Source organism: Camelus bactrianus, chromosome 7 (genome assembly GCF_048773025.1).
Source record: "Camelus bactrianus isolate YW-2024 breed Bactrian camel chromosome 7, ASM4877302v1, whole genome shotgun sequence".
Taxonomy (NCBI): domain Eukaryota; kingdom Metazoa; phylum Chordata; class Mammalia; order Artiodactyla; family Camelidae; genus Camelus; species Camelus bactrianus.
Window position 1 is genome coordinate 10452741 of NC_133545.1, and position 24240 is coordinate 10476980.

At 39.5% G+C, this 24240-nt stretch overlaps 1 protein-coding gene across 1 annotated transcript; it reads right to left on the reverse strand.

Moving 5' to 3' along the window:
* Positions 1-19868: 19868 nt before the first annotated feature.
* On the reverse strand, positions 19869-23950 carry LOC105070001 (prolactin-inducible protein homolog). Its single transcript, XM_010956295.3, has 4 exons — positions 23817-23950; positions 22266-22368; positions 20423-20534; positions 19869-20071 (listed from the first exon to the last, which is right to left on the reverse strand). The coding sequence occupies exons 1-4, from the start codon at positions 23909-23911 to the stop codon at positions 19944-19946; spliced, it is 438 nt and encodes a 145-aa protein (XP_010954597.2). The 5' UTR covers positions 23912-23950; the 3' UTR covers positions 19869-19943.
* Positions 23951-24240: the final 290 nt, after the last annotated feature.

Consider the following 24240-nt stretch of genomic DNA (forward strand, 5'->3'; position numbering starts at 1 on the left):
ACTTCCAGACCATTTTGTGTGCACCGAAGACTATATGCAGAGTTGGTTTAACTGTAACTTTTTTTCTAATAGACTTTCATGGTGTCCTCACTATTTAAGGAAAGAATAATTGAGTTAAAAAAAGAAAAAAACAGTTTTGCACCTGTGAGTTTTGTTTGTTTGTTTGTTTTTTTACTGCTTACACAGAACACTTTTACTTATGACACTTCTGGTCACCAAATATGTGGGGTTTTTTTTTCCCCCAAAGCAAGCAATTCTGCAACAACATCTGGGTGCCCTACAGTTTTAACTCAGTTCTGACCTATCTTCCCAGAGATAGCATCAGATCCTACAGGTTAAGGGCTCAGACCCACGAGACTGCCCCCATGTCACATGCCAGTCCCAAGTCCAGGTTGTCACCTGTGCTTCTGACCTGTTGGCTGTAAGGTAGAGGTTCCTATGACACCCTCCTTGGGTTCAGTTAGTTTGCTAGAGAAGCTCGCAGAACTCAAGAAAGTAGTTTGTTTACATTTATTGATTTATTATAAAATGATAAAGAACACACATGAACATCCAGATGGAAGACATGCATAGGGCAATGTATGTGGAAAGGGAACAGAGCTTCCATGCCCTTTTTGGGGTGCCACACTCCAGAACCTCACGTTTTCACCAACCCAGGAGCTCTTTGAACCCAGGTTTTTTTTTGGGTTTTTGTGGAGGCCTCATTACATAGGCACAATTGATGGAATCATTGGCCATAGGTGACTGTTTCAATCTCCAGCCTCTCTCCCCTTCCCGGAAACCAGGGAGTGCGACTGGAAGTTCCAACTCTGGATTCATAGTTGGTCCCCCTGGCAGTCAGTCCCCACCCTTAGGTGTGTTCCAAAAGTCTCCTTGTGAACTTAACAAAAGACATTTTTGTTGAGTCTCATCACTTAGGAAATTCCAAGGGGTTTAGGAGCTCTGTGCCAGAAAAGGGTTGGACAAAGACCAGGTGTATTTCTTATTATAAATCACACTATCACAATAAGAAAGCAAGAAGACACTGATTTTCAGAGATAAATCTTTTTTAACAAAATAAATTACTTGAGAGATAATACATCTCTTTAGTTACATATAAATGATTGCACACACACACACACACACACACACACACACTCACTCACTGTGTGCACACAGACATACTTACCTTTCATTTTAAACAAATTACCAGGAAAATAAGGGTTGAAGGAAAAGTTCCTTGTTTCTTTATGAGGTAGGCATACCAACATTAGGGTAAAAACATCACCCCAAGTCACCTAATGTATTTTGGAATATTAAAACCAAAAGAGATGGAGAGAAGCATCACTCTTATCTTGGGGAAGTTGTTTCAGGTTTTCAAATGTAAGCATAAAATGCATGATGATAAAATAGATTTCTAAACTCAGAATAAATTAAGTTTTATGAATAAACCTAACTCGAAAATAATGATAGTGAAGTAATGCTAATAAACAGAAGGTTGGTGAGTAAGATGTCTCCAAAAATTTTCATAGTGCTTGGTTTTTCCTTTACTTGGGACTTCTTTTGTGGGACACGCTCTCTGAAGAGTTTGACGCCTCTCTCCTCATTTGTTTTGCTCATCACTGTATTAAAAATAAAATCCAAGCTGAATAAATTTGAAGATTGAATTGGCTTTATTCAATGTTTATGCATTGAGAAGCATGTCATCTAGCAAGCAGAAAGGAGTTCTGAGGAGCTGTACAAAATTGAAAGCCTTTATAGGCAGAAGAGGGCAGAAAAAGGAAGTTCCTAGCGAAGAGTGGATTGTTTCAGGCAAGGTTACCTTCGTTTTGAGGGAAGGCATTGGGGCGGGGGCATGGCCTGTCAGGCGTATTACCTCACTGGTGCTGACCTGGTAATTCCGGATGGATTGGTTAAAGGTCACATTCCTGGGAGAAGCTCAATCTGTAGTTATGTTGGGTAATAAGTCTTGGTTTGCTGATGGGGGACCTAGCATGAGTGACTCCATTTGATGCTTGCTGTTTCATTTTTAACAACTGTATCTCACTCCCAGCTCCTAAGTAGTGCCTGCCCGCCAGGAGGCAGTACATAGATACTTGCTGGTGAATGAATGGCCAGACCAGTGACCCTCAGCTCAGAGAAATTCTTTATAATGAAAGACACGCAGAGAAATGGCAGTTCTACCACCCCATGAATCTTGAACTCTTGCACGTCTGATGCCCCAATCAAGTGTGGGAACATGAGTAGTGAGGTTGAGTGAGAACACAGCAGTTCTTTGTGTTTCTGTGAGAGAAACACTGGTGGGAGACAGAGAGGACAAAGGAAGGGGACCCAGGACTGGAGTGACCGCGGTGGGGGGCTGGGCTTCACAGTGTTGGGTGCTGCAGAGAGGCGGTGGGCAGGTGCAGGGGCCGCGTGTCTGTCACCAAAGGCATTTTCGAAGAGGCTCTGCTTGCTACACCTTCTGTCAGGGTTGCTGCCTGCAGTGGAAAGGCTACTGTGATGGGAATTCCCAGGTGTAGCCTGACGTCGGGTGAAGTGACCTTTCCAGGTGAAGAGATCATCTTTTAAAGTAGAACTGGTACACCAGTTCCTAAATGGCATATCCAGTTTGCTGATGTATTCTGGGTGAATTCAAGTGTATTTCCGACCAAGGAGAACACATGAAGACTACACCATTAAAGAGAGAATGTCTTTAAAAAGTCCAGTTTTTTGGGTTATATTTTTAACTTATCATTTTGAAGGAGTTTTTGACATAGAGATACGTGGTAAAGATAGTACAGAGAATTCCTGTATACCCTTCACCCAGCTTCCCCTCATGCTCACATGTTACATAACCCTGATACAATGATCAAAACTAGCAGAATTAGCTCTGTTACAATACTATTAGCTAAACTGTAGGCTTGATTTAAATTTTTTTCCAGTTTTCTGCTTATGTCCTGATCCAGGATCTAATCTATAACACTGCATTGCATTTAATCATTATGTCTCTTTAGTCTCCTTCAGTCTGTAATAGATTCTTTTTTAATATTTATTTATTTTTTAATTGAAGTACAGTTAGTTACAATGTGTCAATCTCTGGTGTGCAGCGCAGTGTCCCAGTCATGCATATACATGCATATGTTCGTTTACGTTTTTTCTTTCCTTTTATTTCATGACCATGACAGTTTTGAAGAATACTGGTCAGGTATTTTGTAGAGTATTTCTTGGTGTGGGTTTGTCTTACATTTTCTCTTGATTAGACTGGAGTGGTTTAACCCCTCCCCCAGCCCAATCCCGTAGTCCCTAGCAGCCACTACTTTGTTCTCTGTCCCGATACTTTTGTTCTTTTTAGATACCGTATAATTGGATTCATACGTTATGTAGCCTTTTGAATCTGGCTTCTTTTGCTTAATGAAATGTATTGAAGATTTAACCATGCTGCTGTGTGAATCCATAGTTCAACCACTTTTATTGTTGAGTAGTATTTCATGGTACAGATATACCAGTTTGTTGATCTATTTTCTTTCTTTCTTTTTTTAACTTTTTTTTATTGAGTTATAGTCATTTTACAATGTTTTGTCAAATTCCAGTGTAGAGCACAATTTTTCAGTTATACATGAACATACATATATTCATTGTCACATTATTTTTCCTTGTTAAAGGACATCTGAGTCACAATTTTTGGCAAAGCTAAATGATAAAGCTCCCATAAACATTCACATATGAAAGTTTTTATTTCACTTGGGTAAATCTGTAGGAGTAGGATGAGTTGTACAGTAACTTTGTAAGAATCTACCAAACTATTTTCCAGGGTTTTTTTTCCTAACTATTTTTCATTCCTGCCAGCAGTGTATGAGAGTTCTAGTTGCTCTGCATCTTAGCAAACACCTAGTATTGTCAGTATTCTGTTCTGTTTGTTTCTGTTTGTTTTTAAGTCATTTTTAAAAGATGTGTAGTGGTATTTCATTGTGACTTTAGCTTGCTCTTTCCTAATGACTAGTGATGTTGAACATCTGTTCGTATGCTAATTGGACATAAATATATCTTTAATCACGTGTTTACAGATTTTTGCTTATTTAAAAAATTGACTTGCTTGCTTATTGTTGAATTTAAAAAATTCTTTATACATTCTGGTTATAATTTTTTTTTAATTGGAGTATAGTTGATTTATAATATTGTGTTAGTTTCAGGTGTGTAGCAAAATGATTCAGTTTTTTATATATATATATATATTTTCAGATTCTTTTCTATTATGATTATAAGTTCTTTATCACCTATGTGCATTGCAAATATTTTCTCTAAGTCCATGGTTTATCTTTTTAATATCTTTCACAGAATGAAAGTTTTAAATTTTGTTAAGTTTCAAGTTATTCATTTTTATACTATGGATTATGCTTTTAGTGTTATATTGAAAAACTCTGCCAGACCCAAGGCCACAAATTTTTTCTCCTTTTTTTTGGAGAAGTTTTATAACTTTTACCTTTTATATTTAGGTTAATGATCAATTTGAATTTAACTTTTGTATGGAGTGTGAAGAATGTGTGGAGCTTTTTGTTTTGTTTTTGCTTTGCTTTTAGCATATGGATAACCAATTGTTCCAGAACCATTTGTTGACAAAAGTATTCTTTCTTCATTCAGTTGCCTTGGCACCTGTATCAAAAATGAGTTGTCTTTATTTGTGTGAGTCTACCTCTCAGCTGATCCATGTGCTTCTCCTTCTGTCAATAACACACTGTATTAATTAAAACATGTTTTATGACTTCATAAATAACTTTATAAGAAGTTTTGAAATTGGAGTGTGACTCTTCCACATTTATTCAGGCTTTTCTGAGTCTTTTGCTGTGAGTGGAGGCTTGGGGGTGGGGGGAGCCTGAGCAGATTCTTTTCAGCAGTAGCTACCATAGCATTTCAAAGGAGCATGTCCTCTGTGGTTTGTTTCCTGCCACAGAAACTTCCACATCTTTCAGTCTCTTGGACTGAAGTAAAAAGCAGAGGGACATGGCCTTTTTTCTTTCTATTTTATATTTTTATCATACTAAATTCAGAGGCAAATGATAATCTAGACTCATTATTGCAAGATCATCCGTGTTTACATTTCACATTTATGATGCTCTAGAGAGCCCCATAGTTGATTTTGTTAAGGTTTCTGTTTTCTTCATGGCACAGTTGCCATTTCATCATGTGTAAGCTCTGTGTTTCTTTCCTCCTCAGTGTGCATGTTTATGACTCCGCTTACTTATAGGGATTCCATGAAAACATACCATATGGTCAGTTACAGTTTTGATATTAATGATTTCTTGTATGAAAGATATAGAATATTTTAAACAAAATAAATGAAAAGGACTCATAATTCTACAACTCAGTAATGACCATTGCACTCAGTATTTTTCATTGATTTAATTTCTACATGTTTTATTTTAAAATTGTTTGTAAAACCAACGAAAGAATAATAAACATTTCATTTTGCCCCAAATAAAAGCCCTTTAGTAGTATTTTTACAACTGGATCAAGATATGCAATTTTAAAAAGCCTTCTTTTTGACATTTTGCAATTCTTAAAAGCAATTCATCTAAAGTCATTTTTTACATAATAACTACAGCAGTAGCAGGCAGTGCTGCAAGACGGAAGTTCAGTCTCTATCATATTAAAGTCTGGAAGTAAGTGGCCTATGATGGATAGATGGCTAGTGGTCTATGATGGATGGTAACTCTGTTCCACCAAGTTCTCAGAGACAATGCTTCTTCCAGGTCATTGCTCCACTGTCTGCAGGGTGTGACCATCAGCCTCAGATTCAGGACGGTGGCATCTGCATCAGGGCAGTAGTGTGGAAGAGGAGAAAAAGAAGTTGACAAAGCCCTAAAGTAAGACTCTCAAACACTATAAAATAGCAGTTCTGTCTTACCACTGGCTGGCTTTAGTCATATTACAACACTTACCTGCAAAGGAGGCTTGGAAATTCCATCTGTTTGTAGGTAGTTGTGTGTCTGGTTGAAAATTCTTTTACATTGGATAAAGAGGAAAATGAATATTGAGGGAAAACTAGCAGTGTGCTAGAATTATAATATATTAAAAATATACTGATAATTCAATTCATTAATATTCTACTTAGATTTTTACATCTGTATACCTTAGATTTGTTTTTAACTTTCTTTTCTTGTTCTCTCATTGTTTGGGACATAATTATTTCCTAAAATGAATTGAGTAGCTTTCTTATTTTTGTCTCTAAAACTGTTTATTTAAAATAAGGATTATGCTTTCCTTGAGGATTCCTAGAAAATCTCCACTGTATCTATAGTTATTGCATCCTTTTTTCTTTCTAATATTGTCTGTGTCTTATTGCTTTCCATTTAGAGGTTTACTTGTTTAACTAGATTTTCCACCCTCATCTGAAGATTCAGTTCTGTGTTATGTTTATCCCTCATTGTTTCTTCAATTCTGGTTGCATTAATTTAATCAATTATCTTTAATATAATTTTCCATCTTTCTTTAGTTTTATTTTGTCACTTTTTAAAGTTCTTTTAATTGAACACCTAACAAACTGATCTTCAGTTTTTCTTTTTTAAAATTAAGGTGTACATTTACTACTAAATACCATGTTATGTGAACCTTGTATAATTTGATATGTAGTGGTTTTTCCATTGTCAAGTGTGACTCTAAATATTCTGTAGCTTCCTTTATGATTTTCTCTTTGAGAATTTTTTTGATTAGATAAAAATGCACATTTTAAATACATTTTTGAGCATATATTATATGCCAGGCACTCAGGATACAGAAATGAAACACACAGACCCTGCCCTCAAGAAGTTCTAAGATCAATGTCAATAGCTATCACAGATGTAAAAGATGTTTCCTCTTAAGGACATGATATGTTTTTTGTTATGTAGGTCTCTGACTAAGTCAACCTGTTTGTTTACTGATCAAATTGACTCCAGTGGTTAGGTAGAGGGCCCTGGCAAGATGAGGGCAAGATTATTGTCCAGTATATGTACCCATAAACCAGCCTCTCTTTGCTCCTGGTTCAGCTAATCTCAGTTAGTGATCTTGTAAACAGTTACCTTGACACAGGAAAAAACAATGTAACTAGGTCACATAGCTTTAGTTTAGTTTTTATTCAATGTATGCATAGTTTAAAGAGTCATATTTCTACATGGCTTTTTACTTAGGAAAAAAAACAGTTTTTCCCTCACTATCTCATTTCCCCTACTCAGAGAAAACCATTTGTAATTCCTTTATCTGTTTCATTGGATATTTTTCTCCCAGTCTCTAAAAAACATACCTTCTACTACCTCCTGAATTTTTTTCCAGGTTAGGGCATTTATTTTTGACTTCCCAGTTTGGAAGATGAGGATTTAGCTCTATTTCATCTCCACACCTCAGCTTAATACCCCCTGCCACATACACACACTCACACATACTCTGTAGCCTCCATGCTCCCCATTTATTTATAATTTTGGTTAAAATATAATATTTTACATATATTTTTATTGAAGTATATAGTCAGTTTATAATGTGTCAATTTCTGGTTACAGTATAATATTTCAGTCATACATATACATACATATATTCCTTTTCATGTTCTTTTTCATTATAGGCTACTACAAGGTGTGGTGTTGGCACAAAACCAGACATACAGATGGCCAATAGGCACATGAAAAAAATGCTTAATATCACTAATTATAAGCAAAATGCAAGTCAGAACTACGTATTATTTTTAAAAGTGGGAAACTTTCAGCAATGATATTAGAATTCTTATTAGACCCAGTTTCTCTTTACTGTTATTTCAAGTTTTCAATATTTTTTCTTATTCTTCATTCCATGTAGGGTAACTATGTGATTTATCACACAAATGGGACACTTTGGGGGTGAAAAAGAGTGCTACAGTGATTAAACTTACACAGTTATTTGAATATGAATTTATTGGCTGAAACATACTATTTTTTTGTCAACTGATAAAATAGATCTATTCAGAAAGTATTAAAAAAAATCTTTCCAAAAAAAAAATCCTTGATCTCTAAAATAAAAAGTACTTCCTTATATTGATTAACTGAGCATTGAAAATAACAAAGTTTTCCTATTGTATATTCATGTGCTTTAATGAGCTTAGTCATGTTTATTTCTTATACTATGTCACTGGTATATTTCTGAATAATGTATATTTCAGTATCTCTTTTTATTGCTCTTATCTTTATACAGTTGCCTGCAATAGTATTCAAAGTTGCATTTTATGGCTAATACATTTGAAATTGTTGACATCTTCAATTGGTTCCTCTCTGACTATTAAGAAAGTTGTCCCTGTAGACGCTGAGATAATTAGTGTATGCCGAGAACACTGAAGTATGTAGGTATTTTATCTCCCATTCAGAAAAGCTTTCTTCACAATATTTTATAAGGCAAAACTTAAATACATTTTTCCTGTCCATGATTCTTTTAAGTGTTTCACAAACTTTAAACTCCGCATAATTCTGTTCCTTAATTTTATTTCATTGAGGATATCGCTTTTGTTTCATCGAGTAAGTGTACATTTACGCAGTCAAAAATACTGGCTCTGTTAAAGTATTCTTTCTAGAATTTGAGATATTCTAGAGAATAATTTTTAAAGTTTGAAATGAAATCTTCTATGCCATTGAGAACTTATGGTTTATTTTGTTTAGTACTTTTTTCCCTTTTGCAGGGATTAATGCCAATGCTTTCCTATTTGTATTGTGTTCCAATCATTATAATTTACTGAAAGCTTAAAAAGCTGAAAGATTTTTTGCTCCATTTGTTTAATATTTTGGTTATATATTTTCCACACAAGTAATCAAAATTTACAGGAATTGCTTACCAAAACATTCAATATAATTGTAGGCAACTTGGGTTCATTTATAAAGTAGTTCTTCAAAGACTCAAACATATCTAAAGTGTGACTGATGAGAAGAGGCAGAGGGAGAAATTGTATATTGCCATGCTGAAGTACTTTTTGGTGTCTAATACGAGAGTCATCATACACATTTTGTAAGTCAGTTATTCTGCTAATGTAAAAATATTTGCAAAGCTTATCAACTACAGCTTCTATCTTGATTGGTGAAGTATCTCAGCTTGTTTGAAAGCTATTTGAATTATGTTTGTACCACAGCCAATTTCAATCATCTTTGTCTCACAGATTTCTTAATTTAGTGAGAATATTAGTTTTTAATGTGACAGTGTGCTCCACTGAAATTTGTGTTCATATCATTAGCTACCAAACAGATAATTTTTATCTTCAATATTTACCTTTTTAAATGAGTTTTGATAGCACACATCAGAATGTCAGCTGTTTCATCTTCAACAGAAAAAACTTCCAAAAGCTTTCCTTTGATTTCATGAATCAGATGAACACAATTTAACCATTATTTGAATTAACCAAAATTTCTATTTGAAAAACTCTGATAAATCTGATCTAAAACTGAGGTCAGTGGTTACTGGGGGAGAAAGAGGGGAGTGGAGGGATAAGTAAGGAGTTTGGGATTTGCAGATACTAACTACTATATATAAAATAAAGAGCAGGAATCCTACTGTACAGCACAGGGAACTATATTCAATACCTTGTAATAACCGATAATCAAAAAGAATATGAAAAGAAATATAAATATGTATAACTGAATCACTGTACTGCACACTGGAATTAACACAACATTGTAAACCAACTATAATTTAAAAATTTTTTAAAAACTGAGGTCTTGTTACTGGGCATTTTTCTTCTGCTAATGGATCTGACATATTAATAGCTTTTAATTCCTATTTGATACATGCACATAGAACTTGAAATTGAAAATGTAAACTTCGGAATTTTACTTCTTCCTTTTTCATTAGGATGCCTGTTACTTCTTGTCTAATTGCTCTGGCTAGGATTTCCCATACTATGTTGAATGGAAGTGGTGAGAGTGAGTATTGTTGTATCATTTATGATCCTAGAAGAGAATCTTTCAGTTTATACCATTGAGTCTGATGTTTGCTGTGGGCCTGTATTACATGGCCTTTATTATGTTGAGATACATTTGTTCTGTACCTAGTTTGTTGAATGTTTTTTATTGTGAATGAGTGTTGAACTTTGTCAGACACTTTTTCTGCATCTATTGGGATGCTTATGTATTTTATCCTTCGTTTTGTTATTGTGGTGTATCACATTTATTGCTTTGGATATGTTGACCCATCCTTGCATCCCAAGGATGAATCCATTTGCTCATGGCATATAATCCTTTTACTAGGTTGTTGAATTAGGCTTGCTAATCTTTTTTTGAGGATTTTTGTATCTGTGTTCATCAGAGATACTGGCCTGTAGTTTGTAATGTCTTTGTCTAGCTTTATCAGAGTAATGCTGGCCTGATAAAATGAATTTAGAAGTGTCTCCTCCTCTTTAATTTTTTGGAAGAGTATTAAAAGGATTGATATTACTTCTTTTAAAGTGTGGTAGAAATCACCAGCGAAGCTGTTTGGTCCTGGCCTTTTCTTTGTTGGGATGTTTTTGATTGCTAATTCAATCTCATTACTTGTTACTGGTCTGTTTAGATTTTCTATTTATTCATGTTTCAGTCTTGGTAGATTGTATGGTTCTAGAAATTTATCCATTTTTTTCTAAGTTATCCAATTTGTTGGCATATAATTGTTCATGATAGTCCTTTTATGGTTATTTTTATTTCTTGGTAGCAGTCATAATGTCTCTTTTTTCATTTCTGATTTTATTTATTTGATCTTCTCTCCTTTTTTCTTAGTTAATCTAGTTGAAGGTATATGATCAAAATGAAAGGTCATGCTCTCCTGAAGAATATGAATGAAACACACCTTTTCCATATGCACATGAATGCCACCTTTAGGTGTGGTCTTTTCAAAGTAACGAACTTTTGAAGTAGATGCTAATGGTCCTGCAGCAGATTTAGGTCTATGGTTTTCATGTGATATTATTATAGCCCCCTTGATAAATGACAATGAACATATTCATTATCAACTTTCTTGAGAAATGAAAACTCAGTACTTAATTTTTTGTTACCATATACCGTGGTTCTTTGAGCTCATTATGCCAAAGGATTTGTTGCAAAAAAAGTCAAATAATAAAACAACTAAGTAGTTGTAGATTTACACTGTATGGAAAAACTGGCAAAATACCATAGCAGGAACATTCAGAGCCCTCTCTACTTGCTCTGTGGCAGGACTGCTCACCTCTGTTTCCTGTACACTTTTCGCCTAAGCTATCATTTCTCATCCCCCACACTGTTCTCGCCAACTGGTGGCTTGAAGCCTGCATACACATCTCATGTCACAGCACTGCTGGTGGGTGGAACTGGCAAGAGCAGCAGCATTGTTTTCTTTCCTACTGCCGTCCAAGGCTGGAAGTGGTCCCAAGCCACTCACTGATGAGCGCACTTTGCTTCTGCAATAAGTTCCCTGGATTCTTTTCTTCAAAAAGAGTCATTAGTTCTGTTATTTCTGAAAACTGTAGGGAAAAGCTAACCGAGTTTTTAGTGGAGCATCTCACATTCTCCTAGAGAAGACCTTGGCGGAAGTCGGAGTACAATGTGAAAGTGCTAAGCCCATTCTGGCATGTTTTAATGCAAATAATCAAAAAATTAAAATATGGGACAGGCTAAACTGGGCAGGGCGCTAGAGCAAAGTCATAAACTGATACACTTTCAGGGTTCTTCTCTAGCTCTAGATGAGTTCTTCAACACTATCTTCTAACTTACAAATATTTTCCTTATTAAGTCAGTTTGACAGTTTATTCCTTTTTTTACATCTTTAAAAGCTTCAGTAAGTATATATGTTTTTGCAAGATTTCTAGTTAGTCATTTTTCCTACCTCTTGTTTCATTTCTGCCTCTTAACGGTCTTAAAAGAAGCAGAATTTTTAAAGTTTAATAGTTGTTTGGTATTTGATTTCATTTTAAAAACACTTTATTGTGGCAAGAACACTTAACATGAGATCTACCCTCTTAACAAGTTTTTAAGTGTACAATGTAGTATTGTTGACTCTAGGTGTAATTTGAACAGAAAATCTGTAGGGTTGCTGTACTATAGGGTGCTCCAGTCCTATGTCCTCAGTAATCAGTCTTCTTGAACACACTGAAATCTTTTTCTTAGTTTGTGTTCCCCGAGGGGCAGACTTTGAGATAAAGATTTGAATGAAGTTTTTTTTTTTTTTTTTTTTTAGCTTTTTGGAAAATTTAGGGAACACAGAAAGGGAAACGTGGGTGTTAATCTACTCATAGAAATGTAGTGCAATAGGGAAGAACAAATCTGATTCCATCTTAGATCTGTTCCTTTAGCTCTAACCCTGTGCTCTGTTTCCTCTGCTGAGTCGTGCTGGTTCTGCACCTTTTGTAAAAGAAGGTTGCGTATAGCCTGAAATATACAGGAGAGCCTATTCTCAAGTCTCTGATCTCTAAGGGTATATAATACTTTTCCATTGATATAAAGATAAAAAGTCGCAGAACAGAGAATAACATCTTGCTGGAGCTTTACAGGAACATCATGACCTGACCTATGTGGAGAGCTGCAAGAACAAAGAATTCTGAAACCAAGAAGTTTGTAACAATCAACCACACCCCCTTCCCATTTTTAGTATAAAAGGAGCCCGAATTCTGCCTTGAGTCAGGTGGTTCTCCAGGACATTAGTCTGCCATCTTCTCGGTCTACTGGCTTTCAGAATAAAGTTGTTATTCCTTGCCCCAACACCTCGTCTCCTGCTTTATTGGCCTGTTGTGCAGTGAGCAGAACAGATTTGTACTTGGTAACAGTAGTAAACAAAGGGTATATTATTAAGCCAGTTATTACAGTGGAAGCTTAATCCTAAGGAGAATGGTATAAAACTCGTGACTCACAATTATTACACCCAGAAGCATAAAAGCTTGGATATATCTGGGCCAGTTTCCATCAATCATTAGTTGAGGTTGCTCCTCAGGTTTGTTGGTGTCCCCACTCCCACCCAACCCTTCCAGCCTTCCATGTGTGTGGGCAGAGTGGTCTTCCATATTTGTGGAAAAAAACCTACCAGCCCAGAGGTACAAATTGCAATATTGTGATTTATAAGAAATATATATTTGGTCATTTAGATGAAAATACATTTCTCACATATATATACTTGGCCTTCATCCTTGCTTCCTGGCTCATAGCTCCCTATACCTTTTGAATTTCCTCTGATGAGGGTGATAAAGGTGTTTTTTGTTATATGAATGAGGTAACTTTTAGAAGCACCTAAGGATGGGTCTATTTGCCCCAAGGTCCAACCATGTGATCAGAGGGTTGGAACTTTCAGTCCCACATGTCCTGACTTCTGGGGAAGGGGAAAGGGTTGGAGGTTGAATCAATAGCAAATGGCCAGTGATTTAATCAACCATGCCCATGTAATGAAGCCTCCATAAGTGAAGCCTCAACGAAGATGGGGTTTAGAGAGCTTCCAGGTTGGTGAACTTGTGAGATGGTGGGCGATTGGTGCCCTGGAGAGGGCATGGAAGCTCTATACACCTTTCCACATACCTTGCTCTACACATCTCTTTCATCTCGATGTTCTTCTGTATCCTTTATCATAACCTTTTTATAATAAACCAGTAAACATAAGTAAACTGTTTTCCTGAGTTCTGTGAGCCATTCTAGCACATTAATTGAACCCAAAGGGATCACGGGAACATCTGATTTATAGAGGATTGTTCAGAAGCACAGGAGGCAACCTGGGCTTGTGATTGGCATCTGAAGTCAAGGTGGACGAGTCTTGTGGAATTGATTCCTTAACTTGTGAGATATGATGCTAGTGTCAGTATTGAGTTGAATTGTAGGATACCCAGCTAGTGTTGAAGAGAATTGCTTGGTATGGGGAAAAAAACCCACACATTGGGGACAGAACTATTCTGTGTGAGTGTGGTTGTAGTGTAAAAATAAGGGAGACACATAGAAGGAAAACACAGTAGGGAACATGAGTTCCCTACACAGGTGGATTTTTCCCTATACAGGTGAAAATCTGAGTTTTCTTCAAATATACAGACAATGGCAGGTGGAATTGTTCAGTGCACACAGATATGGTAGCATCCGAGAGATATGGACAAACCACTGACGGTAACTCTAAGGCTTCTTGCTGCAGACACCTGCAACTTCGCCCTTGAAGGATCTCTTGGAATCCAGGGGGTTAATGCTCTGGGAAAATAACTATCAATCAACAATGGAGGGGAGCCAATGGGAAAATAACCCAACTCTTTGTCCTTCAAGTGGGACGTCAGAAATTCCAGTATACTTGGGTTCCAGTTGTCCACAGTTGAAACTTGTTCATCAGGTCACTGTATTTTCTTCCTTCTATTTCATGTTTCATCTCCTCACTGAGGGTGAGATTCCAGAGTTGGATTAACTCACCTGCAGGACAACAAAGACTCTGCTGCAGGTATTAAATAAGATGGGAATAGTTCCTGGCATACTGTAGCATCAAAATATTTAGACTTTTAATTTTTGGTAGGTTGGGATGCTATATGGGTAATGTTTGAGTAATATATGGATAAGGATAATTGTAAGGGTGTGGCATTGAATGCCTGTAGTTATTGATCATAGACAGCTCGAAGAAATGACAAGGTCAGGCAGATTGATGATCAATTCAGGATACAATTTCTAAGTCAGAAAGTCTTCAGAGCAGTTTAAAGAGATCCTCATCTCTTGCAATTTTTAGTACACCTAGTGAAAATCAGGTGTACTGAAAATAAGGCCCAAGATTTCAATGTAATAGTAGCAAATTTTAAAAGGACTGGATTCACAACCCTGGTAAGTTTCTTAAGATAAAGTCAGGACCCTCACAAGGAATAAATGGATTCTGAGACTTTGGGATGGAGATTTGGGTAGATGCAAATGAGACCATTGACTCCAAGATAACCCTGAGCCTCTGAACTTTGCTAGAAAAGAGCTAAGTTCTTTTGCCTAGAGACTGTGCACCTGAGATGGATGTTTCATCTTGTTTCCCTCGAAAGCTGCCCCTACATCTCACTGATTTTAGTCAATAACTAGAGTCAAGTATCAGTTTGGCCCAAGCAAGGGAGGACCGTCCCTGCTGTGCAAAAGGAGGGATTACCCACCAAAGTACTGGCAGTATCTGTCAGCAGGAATGAGGAGGATGTGTGTGGGGATGGATTTAAACTGTCTTGTACCGTAAAATACAAAATATAAGATTAATTAGAAAAAGTTTATTGATCCTATAGAGGGTGTGTTTTCTATTGCTGCATAGCAAATTACCACACATGTCATGGCTTTTAAAAACATACATTTATTATCTCACAGTTTCTGTGGGTCAGGAATCCAGGGTGCAGCTTAGGTAGGTCTTCTGCTTCAGGATCTTTCATGGGCTGCAGTCAAAGTATCAGGCAGAGCTAAGTTCTCATCTGAAGGCTCAATTATGGAAGGGTCTTTTTTCAAGCATGTGGAGTTAATGGCAGGATTCAATTCCTTGTGTGTTGTTGGACAGAGGACCTTAGTTCTTTGCAGGCTGTTGGCCAAAGCCTATCCTCAGTTCTTTGCTCTGTGGGCCTCACCATAATGGCAGCTTACTTCATCACATGAGCAAGGGAGAGAGTCTGCTAGCAACGTTGAAATCATTATCTTATGTGACCTATATAGATGAATGCCATCTCATCACCTTTGCTATGTTCCACCAGTTAGAGGCAAGTCATAGTTCCTGCCCACTCTCAAGGGAAGAGGATTACATAAAGGCATAAATAGCAGGAGGCATGGATTACTGGGGACCTTGGAAGCTACCTACCACAGAGGCCCTCTCCTGAGACCCAGGACTTAAGATTCCTGGCAAAGGATACTTGTAACCAGTTTGATATTATGCTGGGATGGCTCCTTGAAGTTTGGAAGTGTGATGACTTAAATAAAATTATGTGGGTATGTTCAGACTGCCTGGCCAGAGAATTTGGGAGGGATTCAAAAGACTCAGGGAGGTGAGCGTGTCAGAATGGGTATGTTGTATAAGCCCAGAGAATCAATCAGGAGACTTTGATGTTTGAGGAAGCCCAGAAGATACACCCTTCAGGAAAACAGTTAAAAAAAAAAAAAAAAAAAAAAAAGTGCTCGGGAGGTGGGACACTGGAATTGTTGAGTTCAGCGCTGAATGTCCTTCCTTGGTCAGGACTGAGTAGAAAATTCTGCTATGGACTTGGATTCCCTTGTATCCAGGGATTTATAGGATTCTGGCCCAGCAGAAGCCTGGTATTGGCACTTCACTATTGGAGGCAAGTCAGTCGTAATTAAAGTAACTGGCAGCAAGGTCACATTGTAACCTGGGGACTTCGGCGCACATGGTTAATAGACCATGGTGTTCTTAGGAGAAAAAAATGGAATAGGTGGGAGGGCGATGTGCAGTTGTTTAACTTACATATCCAAAACATTCTGGATTGAATAAGCGGAAGCCTGATGTTGGCAAATGTAATGGAAAAATCACAATCTTTCATCTAGTTTCCAGACTGGGGTTAGTTCTCCCAAGCAGAGCCTCCTGCTTGAAAAAAGACTGGGTCTCCTTGAGGAAGGACCTTCCCCTACAACACCACAGCGTGTGTTTGTAGTGTATATTCCCTCAGTTTTTCTCCAGAGGGACGTATGGCCATTTACCAGGATAACTGTATCTGGGGACTGAGGAATATTGGATGCAGGTTCTGAGCTGAGACTTCTCCAAAACACCATCATGGTTTCCATAATAGAGTGGGGTCTGTGGAAGCCAGATGATAAATGGGGTCCTGCCCTAAGTCCATCTCACAGTGAACATGTTTGTTTTTTTAATCTTGTGTCATTTCTCTGGCCCCTAAATGCAAAATTGGATAAATACAATAAGCAGGTCCAGAACCTTCACACTGGTTCCCTGACCTGTGGAGAAAGCACTGTTACGACTGGAAAGGCCAAGTCAGATCCTGTGAAACTGTATCCCCCAGCTAAGATTAGTCGCAGTTCATTCTAGTGGAATGGGAGAGACAAGGGTCCCCTTAGAGAATTAAAGGATGCTGGGCAATGGGCTGAGTTATAGCTCTCCAACTTCAGAAGTCTGGTTTATGCGAAATCAAACGGATGAAAATAGGCCATTGTGGGCTACTGTAAACTTTAAAAACAGAGCTCCGGTGACAGCTGCAATGTCAGATGTGGTATCACTGCAGGACAGATAAGCATCATCTCTGGCACTTGGGTTGTGGCTATTGAAATGATTAATGCTAATTGTTTTTTCCTGTCAGAAAAAAAGACCAAGAGCAGTTTATCTTTACCTGGATGGACAGCCATACACATTCACGCTTTTACTCCGGAATTCTATTAGCGTCCTACTGTCTGCTATAATGCGGGTACCTTGGTCATCCTGACATTTCCTAGGACAGAATGCTGGTCCATATATTGATGATATTGTGTTAATTGGTCCTGGTGAGCAGGGAGTGGCAAGCATTCTAGGTGTTCTAGTAAGATACGTGACCAATACAGATATTTAGGAGACTGCAACATCAGTGAAGTTTTTAGGGGTTTAGTGGTCTGGGGCATGTTGGCGTGTCTTTTCCAAGGTAAAGGTAAAGATAAAGTCATTGTACCTTGAACAACTCACCACTGGACAAGTGGCACAGTGCTTGGAAGACCTTGGATTTTGGAGGCAGCATTTACTAGACTTAGAAATGACATATTACATTTTTGGATAACTCAAAAAGATGCCAGTTTTGAGTGGTATCCAGAGCAAAACCAGACTTCTGTAACAGGTTCAAACTTTGGCGTGAGCTGTCTTGCTACAACTCAGTTGTGCCCCCTCCAGATTAATATACTGATGCCCTACATCCCTCCCCTCAAGTGACTGTATTGGAGAGAAGGCCTCTAAGGAGGCGATTCAGGTTAAATAAGGTCATTAAGGACTCTGAGTGTGGTCTGGTGAGCGTCGGGGAAGAGGATTCTGGAGCAAGGCTACACCATCTGCAGCAGAAGACAATTTTTTTTGAACAGGTACACACGAGCGTTATGGAAACCCAGTACCTGACCATGAAACACCGAGAAGCTAGGGGACCAGAGTTTCCCATTATGACTTAGGCATTGGCAGACCCACAAATTATATATTTGGGTGGGTGTAGCAGCAATCCATCATACAATGAAAATAGCACAGCTGGGGTTGGACCCAGCTTGGTCCAGGTGGCTTACAATATAGAAAAATGTGGTTTGTACCCCTGTCAACTACTTCAGATACACTTTAGATTGGACCTGCAGCCTCATGAGTAGGGGAGTTCCTATGTCTAGATTTTGGAGGGAAAAAATAACACGCAGGTGTGGCTCACAGATTAGATAGCCCAACTTGTTTTTGCGAGCTAAAGGTAGCCTGTTGTCCAGCTAAAACTTCACTCAGGAGTTCTTTAGAAAAACACAGCTGAGGGATCATACTGTCAGTGGGTGGAGCCACAAGCAGTATACCGGGTCACTCATTTTGTGTGAAAGGAAAAGTGATGAGGTAAAGATAGACATGGACTCTTGAGCAGTGGCAAATCTCTTGGCTGGTTGGTCAGGGACAAGCGTGGAATATTTGACTCAGGAGGTCTGGAGAAGAGCCATTTGAAAGAACCAATGGATGTGAACACAGAATGTCTGTGCCCATAAGAGTGTTTGACACAGAGGAAGTGTTGAGCAGTTAGGGGACAGGATGACTGGTTCTCTGGATGTCAGCCAGCTCCTGTCCTCGGCTCCTCAGTGCCTGTGTGATGGCTAATGAGGTGGTGATTGATACTCTGATGCTTCTCTTACCTGAAGTGATTTAGATATTGCAGCTGCCAGCCTTTCAACAACAGGGACTCATACTGAGACCTCAGCAGGTTACCGTCTCTCAAGGAGAACATTTGATAGAATAATGATTGCACTGAACCCTTTTGATTCTTGACGGGGGCAGTATCTTTCTTTATTGAAGTTGATACCTATTCTAGGGGTGGATCTCTCTCTCCTGCCTGTAGTGTCTTGGTCAGCATCACCACCTGAGAGCTCACAGAGTGTCTGACTTCTATCTCCTTAGATCAATCGAGTCTTTTTTTTTTTTTTTAATGAAAGTGTTGCCATAATGGACACATGATCAAGGAGCTTATTGGCTTTCCATTAATTGCATCATCAGGAAACTTCTGGCCATATAGCACGCAGGAAAAAACCTCATAAATGAGCAGCGAAGGAGATAAGTTGGGGATCATACTCTTGAGGGTTATGGTGATGCCCTTCACGATGTGGCACCTATTTTGAAACAATGGCTATTCAGCGGTGCTTTGTCCTTGACAGCTACAGTAGACTGGCCTAGGAGCCCAGGGGTCGCAGTGGCCTCTCTTATCATCACTTCTAGTTGTGGGAGTGCTGGGTCGTAAGGCGCATACAGAAGTAACTCGATTGAGACATGTCAGACGGTTCTCCAGGTGGTTGCACCTATTTATACCCTCCCTGCTAGCAGTGCTGGATGGCCCCATGACCCTTCCCTCCCCACTAACAGTTGTTATTGCCCAGCTGTCTGAGTTTTGTCTCACTGTGAGGAAACACAAGAGCATGGGCACAGGAAAGGAACGTCGTGGTTAGGAGCCCAGCAAGTCTGAGATGCTGTGGGTCTTTTCCTTGCTCCCCATCAGAGAGGAGCAGGATGTACTAATTTTAGGACTTCAGATTAGTTGAGCTTTTGGGTGGGAGGTAATTGGACTAAAACAGGAGGTGCACTTGGAATCTTTGTTCAATTCTACCCTCAATTTTAGCCCTGGGGACAATTCTCTCTTTGGACCTTTTCCTTCCTGGGTTAAATGGTGGGAGAATTCCTGTCTTCTCTCTCTCCTCATTTGCTAGGGAGTGAATGCTCACATATCATATCTAAGAAAGTTTGTTGAAAGACTGGTGCTTTAGGACCCGGGGTGTCTGAGCAGATTCAGCACTACATTTTGGGGGAAGAACACAGATAGGACATTGAGAAGCCACTAGGGAGTTTATTTTACAGTCTACACAGATGCCCACAAACTCAGAGACAGCAGACTTTCCAGATCAGGGTGTTACGTTGACATTGTCCACAACAAAGACTTTGTCACCAGTGACGGGGTACAGTGCTACATCAGGAGGGCATATGTTCTCCTCGGACACAACTTGAGCCAACCCTATTATGGTCGCATTTTCTGGAGAGGAGAAGCGAAGCTGTGTCAGGCAGTTGGATTCCACTCCACCGCCCTTCTGGCCCTCTCCCCCAGGCTCCATTCCCGCACCGTCTTATCCCGCCTCTTCCTGTGTCTGACCCTTGGCTCCATTTCCCAGCCTCGTGTACAAGGCACAGCTGTCACCCCCCGGTCCCCCCCCCCGACATTGAACCCCTTGCCCAGACTTCCTCTACATCTTGCGTTTCATTCTTACTCCAGTGCCTTATTCCTTTTGCTTCCTGCCATGTCTTGGCTTCCCCTTTTCGGTTTGACCTCTCCTAACATTCCCCCTTATCTGCCATTAATGCTCCAGTAGGAGGTATGTTTGCTTACCAAACGTTTGTATGTCCCAGAAGAAGTTTCTTGTACTACACAGACAGCTGGTGTAAGCAAAATTACCAGAAGGAAACACAACGTTTGGGGTGGCCTGGATGGCGGTTTTAATCTGACAAGAAGGTGGGGAAGGATTAAAGAGAATAGATCTGGTTAAGGCAGGCTCGGAGTAAGAATTAAGCAAAATAAACATGTTTCAGGTCACCACAGGAAGGGGGTACCAGGGGTTTCGCCTTAACCATCACCCCTTAACACATTTAGCGCCGTGCTCGACTTTAGCCAGCTTTTTTGTGATTCTCTTCATCTGTCGTGTTCAAATTTAACCTGCATTGTTAAAAAGATGTTTTTTTGGGAGTGGTGAATGACAAAGTCTAGAAGTTTGGTTTGAAGGTGTCTCTGGAGTGGGAGTTAACACATCTGTGAGCATCTGATTAGCATTTCACTCATCAACTGTCCTGTGAAATGGATTCTTAAGTTTTCTATTTTTAGCAGCAGAAGAGTCAAGGGGTCACTATTGTTGGACTGTCTTTAGTTCTGGACTGAAGTTCCAAAATTGGAGTACATAGGAAATGATTTAAATAACTTCTCTGTGAACCAAGAGGGTTATCTTGGTCTACTCTGATGTGGTGGGACAAAAAAAAAAAAAAAAAAAAAAGCCAGCAAACAAACAAAACAGGGTTTAATGTCCCAAGTATCCTGCTTTCCAGCTTTGTGACATGGTATTTATCCCTCTGAGCTCTTTTACCTCTCTAAGATCGAAGTATTGATACTTACCTGTCTAATCTGTGTGAGTTCTTGAGTTTTTGTGCTTTGTGGATAATAAAGATCTTCATAAATGTGAAGTGCCATGTTTATTGTACAAATAAACACACGTGGAATCTGAAAGCACTTGTCCAACTACTACTTAGTGCCCGTTTTCCTCAGCGAACAGACTTATAAAATGTTTAATTAGGTAGAAGATGTAAGTAATGACTGAGATTCTCAGAGAGGAGAAGAAATCTGCTGAAGCCAGACCTGAGAAGAGAAAGTATCAGGACCTTCCTGAAATAGCATCAAAGAAGATCTCTGGAAAGGGGACTTCTCAAAAGCATTTCTAGCATCTAATATATTTGAATAAACATCAGATACTATCTGTATTTTTCTTAGGGTGTTTGGTAACTTTGCAGCTTTCCCTTCTGTTTGCATCTGTTCTCTAAAAACCCTAAGGAGGTCTCGAAGGAACTGGGGATTGAAATAAAAGATAGTGAAGTAGGTGGTATTGAGGTTCTGAAGGCTGCATGAACACAGCAGGGAAAGGTAATGGAAGCAGCGACTGAGAAAGCCCAATTCTTGTCTGATGGTAAATTTCCCAAATGAGAGGGAGATGAGGATTACCACATTCTTGCAGCTTCTCTGACATCTGCCATGGCCTATGGAGTGGGGTCTCCCTGGCTCAACCTCATCACTGCATGAGCTGGTGGCAGGAGGGCGGATGGCTCAATTCCAGCAAAGCTCTCCGATCACTGTCACTCAGTCTTACCCATCTTTGTTTTTATCCCCATTCTCACCACTTTTGTCTCTTCTCCCCTCCCCTGATGAAGTGAAGAGTCCTGACGTGATTAAAACCTCTGCTCACTTATCTCCTCCATATCACCACTTCTCCATCTTTAAAATGGAAATAACAATACACACGTTCCTCACAGAGCTTCTCTGAGCTTCAAGGCTAATGTATGCAGAAGCATTTATAGGTGACTTATTTGTAAGCTGTTGTTTCACATCACATCAGTAATGACTGCTGAAGTTACTTATTACGCTATTTCTCTTCTCTTTCCCCATTTGCCATAACCCCCAATTCTTCACTTACCACCACGCATGGAGTCTCGTGATTTGTAACTGAGAATGTTACCAGATAGTTCGTCGGGACTCCATTTGGAATAATTGTCAGGTTCGCTGAGATTATGTTTGGTCTAGATATGGCAAAAGAGGGAGACACTCAAAGTCAGATAACAGTCCAGGACTGAGGTAACCTGGGAGGGAAGACGGAGTCAGGAGAGGCAGAGAGAGTCATGGGATGCAAGGAGTGGGGAAGACACGGAAGCATCAGTGTCATCACTTGGAAGAACCCCCTTTGCATGACACACACCTGAGGGCTCTGTGTGTCCTATCCGGATAAGAAGAGGCAAGTGGAGGCTAGAGTGAAGGAGGTCATATATTTTGTCAGCTAAATGAGGGCAGAGAACCGGGCTGGAAGATCTGCTTTTCCTTCATCACAGATTCCTGGCTAAATCTCCCCGGTTCTGTTTTGGGCAGGAAGTGATTTGATTGCATGGTCTGCGTTAGCCTGGGATGCTCTCCCTTCCATCCCATTTTTCTTGTGGAATCATTTCAGAATCCAGGGAAGCTCTTTTTTGGACACTAGTAGAGCTGGTGGAAGGATACGTAGCCCTAAGAATTTGAGAAACTGCTTCATGAATTAAGGTTTAGTATGATGATCAAATTAGCTCAGCTCTGTTCATCAACTCACTGCTCCTCGGGCCTGAGCTGAAGGGAAGCTAGTACTAGTTAGTTAACCTAAAGGGGTTGACTCCCAGTTTACCCCGAACATAGCCCTTACCCTCTTTGCCTCTCTTCTCCTTAGAGAAATCTTCGGGCTTGGCAGGTACCCCTTCACCAAAATCCGTATGGCTCCATTCCCATCTGCTAGATACTCCTTTCTCCATATTCTTTCTGCTCTGTGTCCATGTCTCCCAGAGAACGCCTGACTTCCTTCTGGAACTCATGGTCCCCCTTCAATGCCTCTCCACTCACAAGGATAATGGTAGAACTGGAGACCATCTTTATCACGTCATGGACTTGCTTACAGGAACAGGTCCAGGGAAAGGCAGGGTCCAGGAGCATTTTTCTACCTTTGCTTGATTAGAGAAACATGCTCAGATCTTGGAGACTCTGAGCTCCAAGGTATGAGGCAGATCTTAAGAAGGTGAGCACTGTTTCTAATAAAGTCACAGGGATCATCTGAGTTGGTGGATGAGCACAACCTTGTATGCTGGTAGGGTCAGGGCCATAGCCCCCCTCGTGTAGCTCGGGCATCTTATCTAAAGCTTGTCCCATAGCTATTGACCAAGATCACATTCCTGCTTCTGCTTCTCTTTTAGGGGAAAAGGATGAGAATTATAAACTCAGGGTAGAAAACTGAGTTATAACACAAAAGAGCTGTACGTCACGGATTCAGTAGCCTCCACAATAGGTTCTGAATAGGGAAGAGTGAGACCAAGAGACACAAACAGTGAGGACTCCCGGGATGGATCCTCTTAGGGCAGGAAAATAGTCTCTAGGTTCAGAACGTGGGTTTCTGGGTTGGGAAAAGTGTCCTGCCTGGAAGATCTTCTGTAGGGAAGGAAAAGAGACGACTTACGGCAGTTCTTGAGCTGCACCAGTCCCCAGTCTCAGGCAGAGAATCAGGAGCAGGGCAGCGGGGCTGGTCTTGAGCAGAAGCTGAAGAGCACCCATGTTGGAGGAATTTGATACTCACACATAAGAGGACTGTGTGCTCACAGGGACCAGGATAACTCCAGGTGAACCCTGGAGCTGTTTGGGCAGGTTCACTCAGCCAAAACTGTCATACCTTGGGATTTCCCTCATTGCCACCTTGTTTGTTTCTTTGTGGGAAATGTCAACATTTAGCTGGAATTTTAAATTCTGGTAGAGAGAGGAAGGAATAAATTGGATCACTTCCCCTTGTTTCTCAATGTTAGGTTAGAAGTTTCCTGGATCATAAGGATAGATCTTAACTGTTGTAAAGAGCATCATTTTCTAAGTCTTACTTTCTTTTTTTCTTT

Coding starts and splice junctions, on each gene's coding strand:
- LOC105070001 (XM_010956295.3), bottom strand. CDS start 23,911: ATGGGTGCTCTTCAGCTTCTGCTCAAGACCAGCCCCGCTGCCCTGCTC. Junction 22,369..23,816: donor GGTGCAGCTCAAGAACTGCC/GTAAGTCGTCTC, acceptor TGCCATATCTAG/ACCAAACATAATCTCAGCGA. Junction 20,072..20,422: donor CTGGGACATACAAACGTTTG/GTAAGCAAACAT, acceptor TCTCCTCTCCAG/AAAATGCGACCATAATAGGG.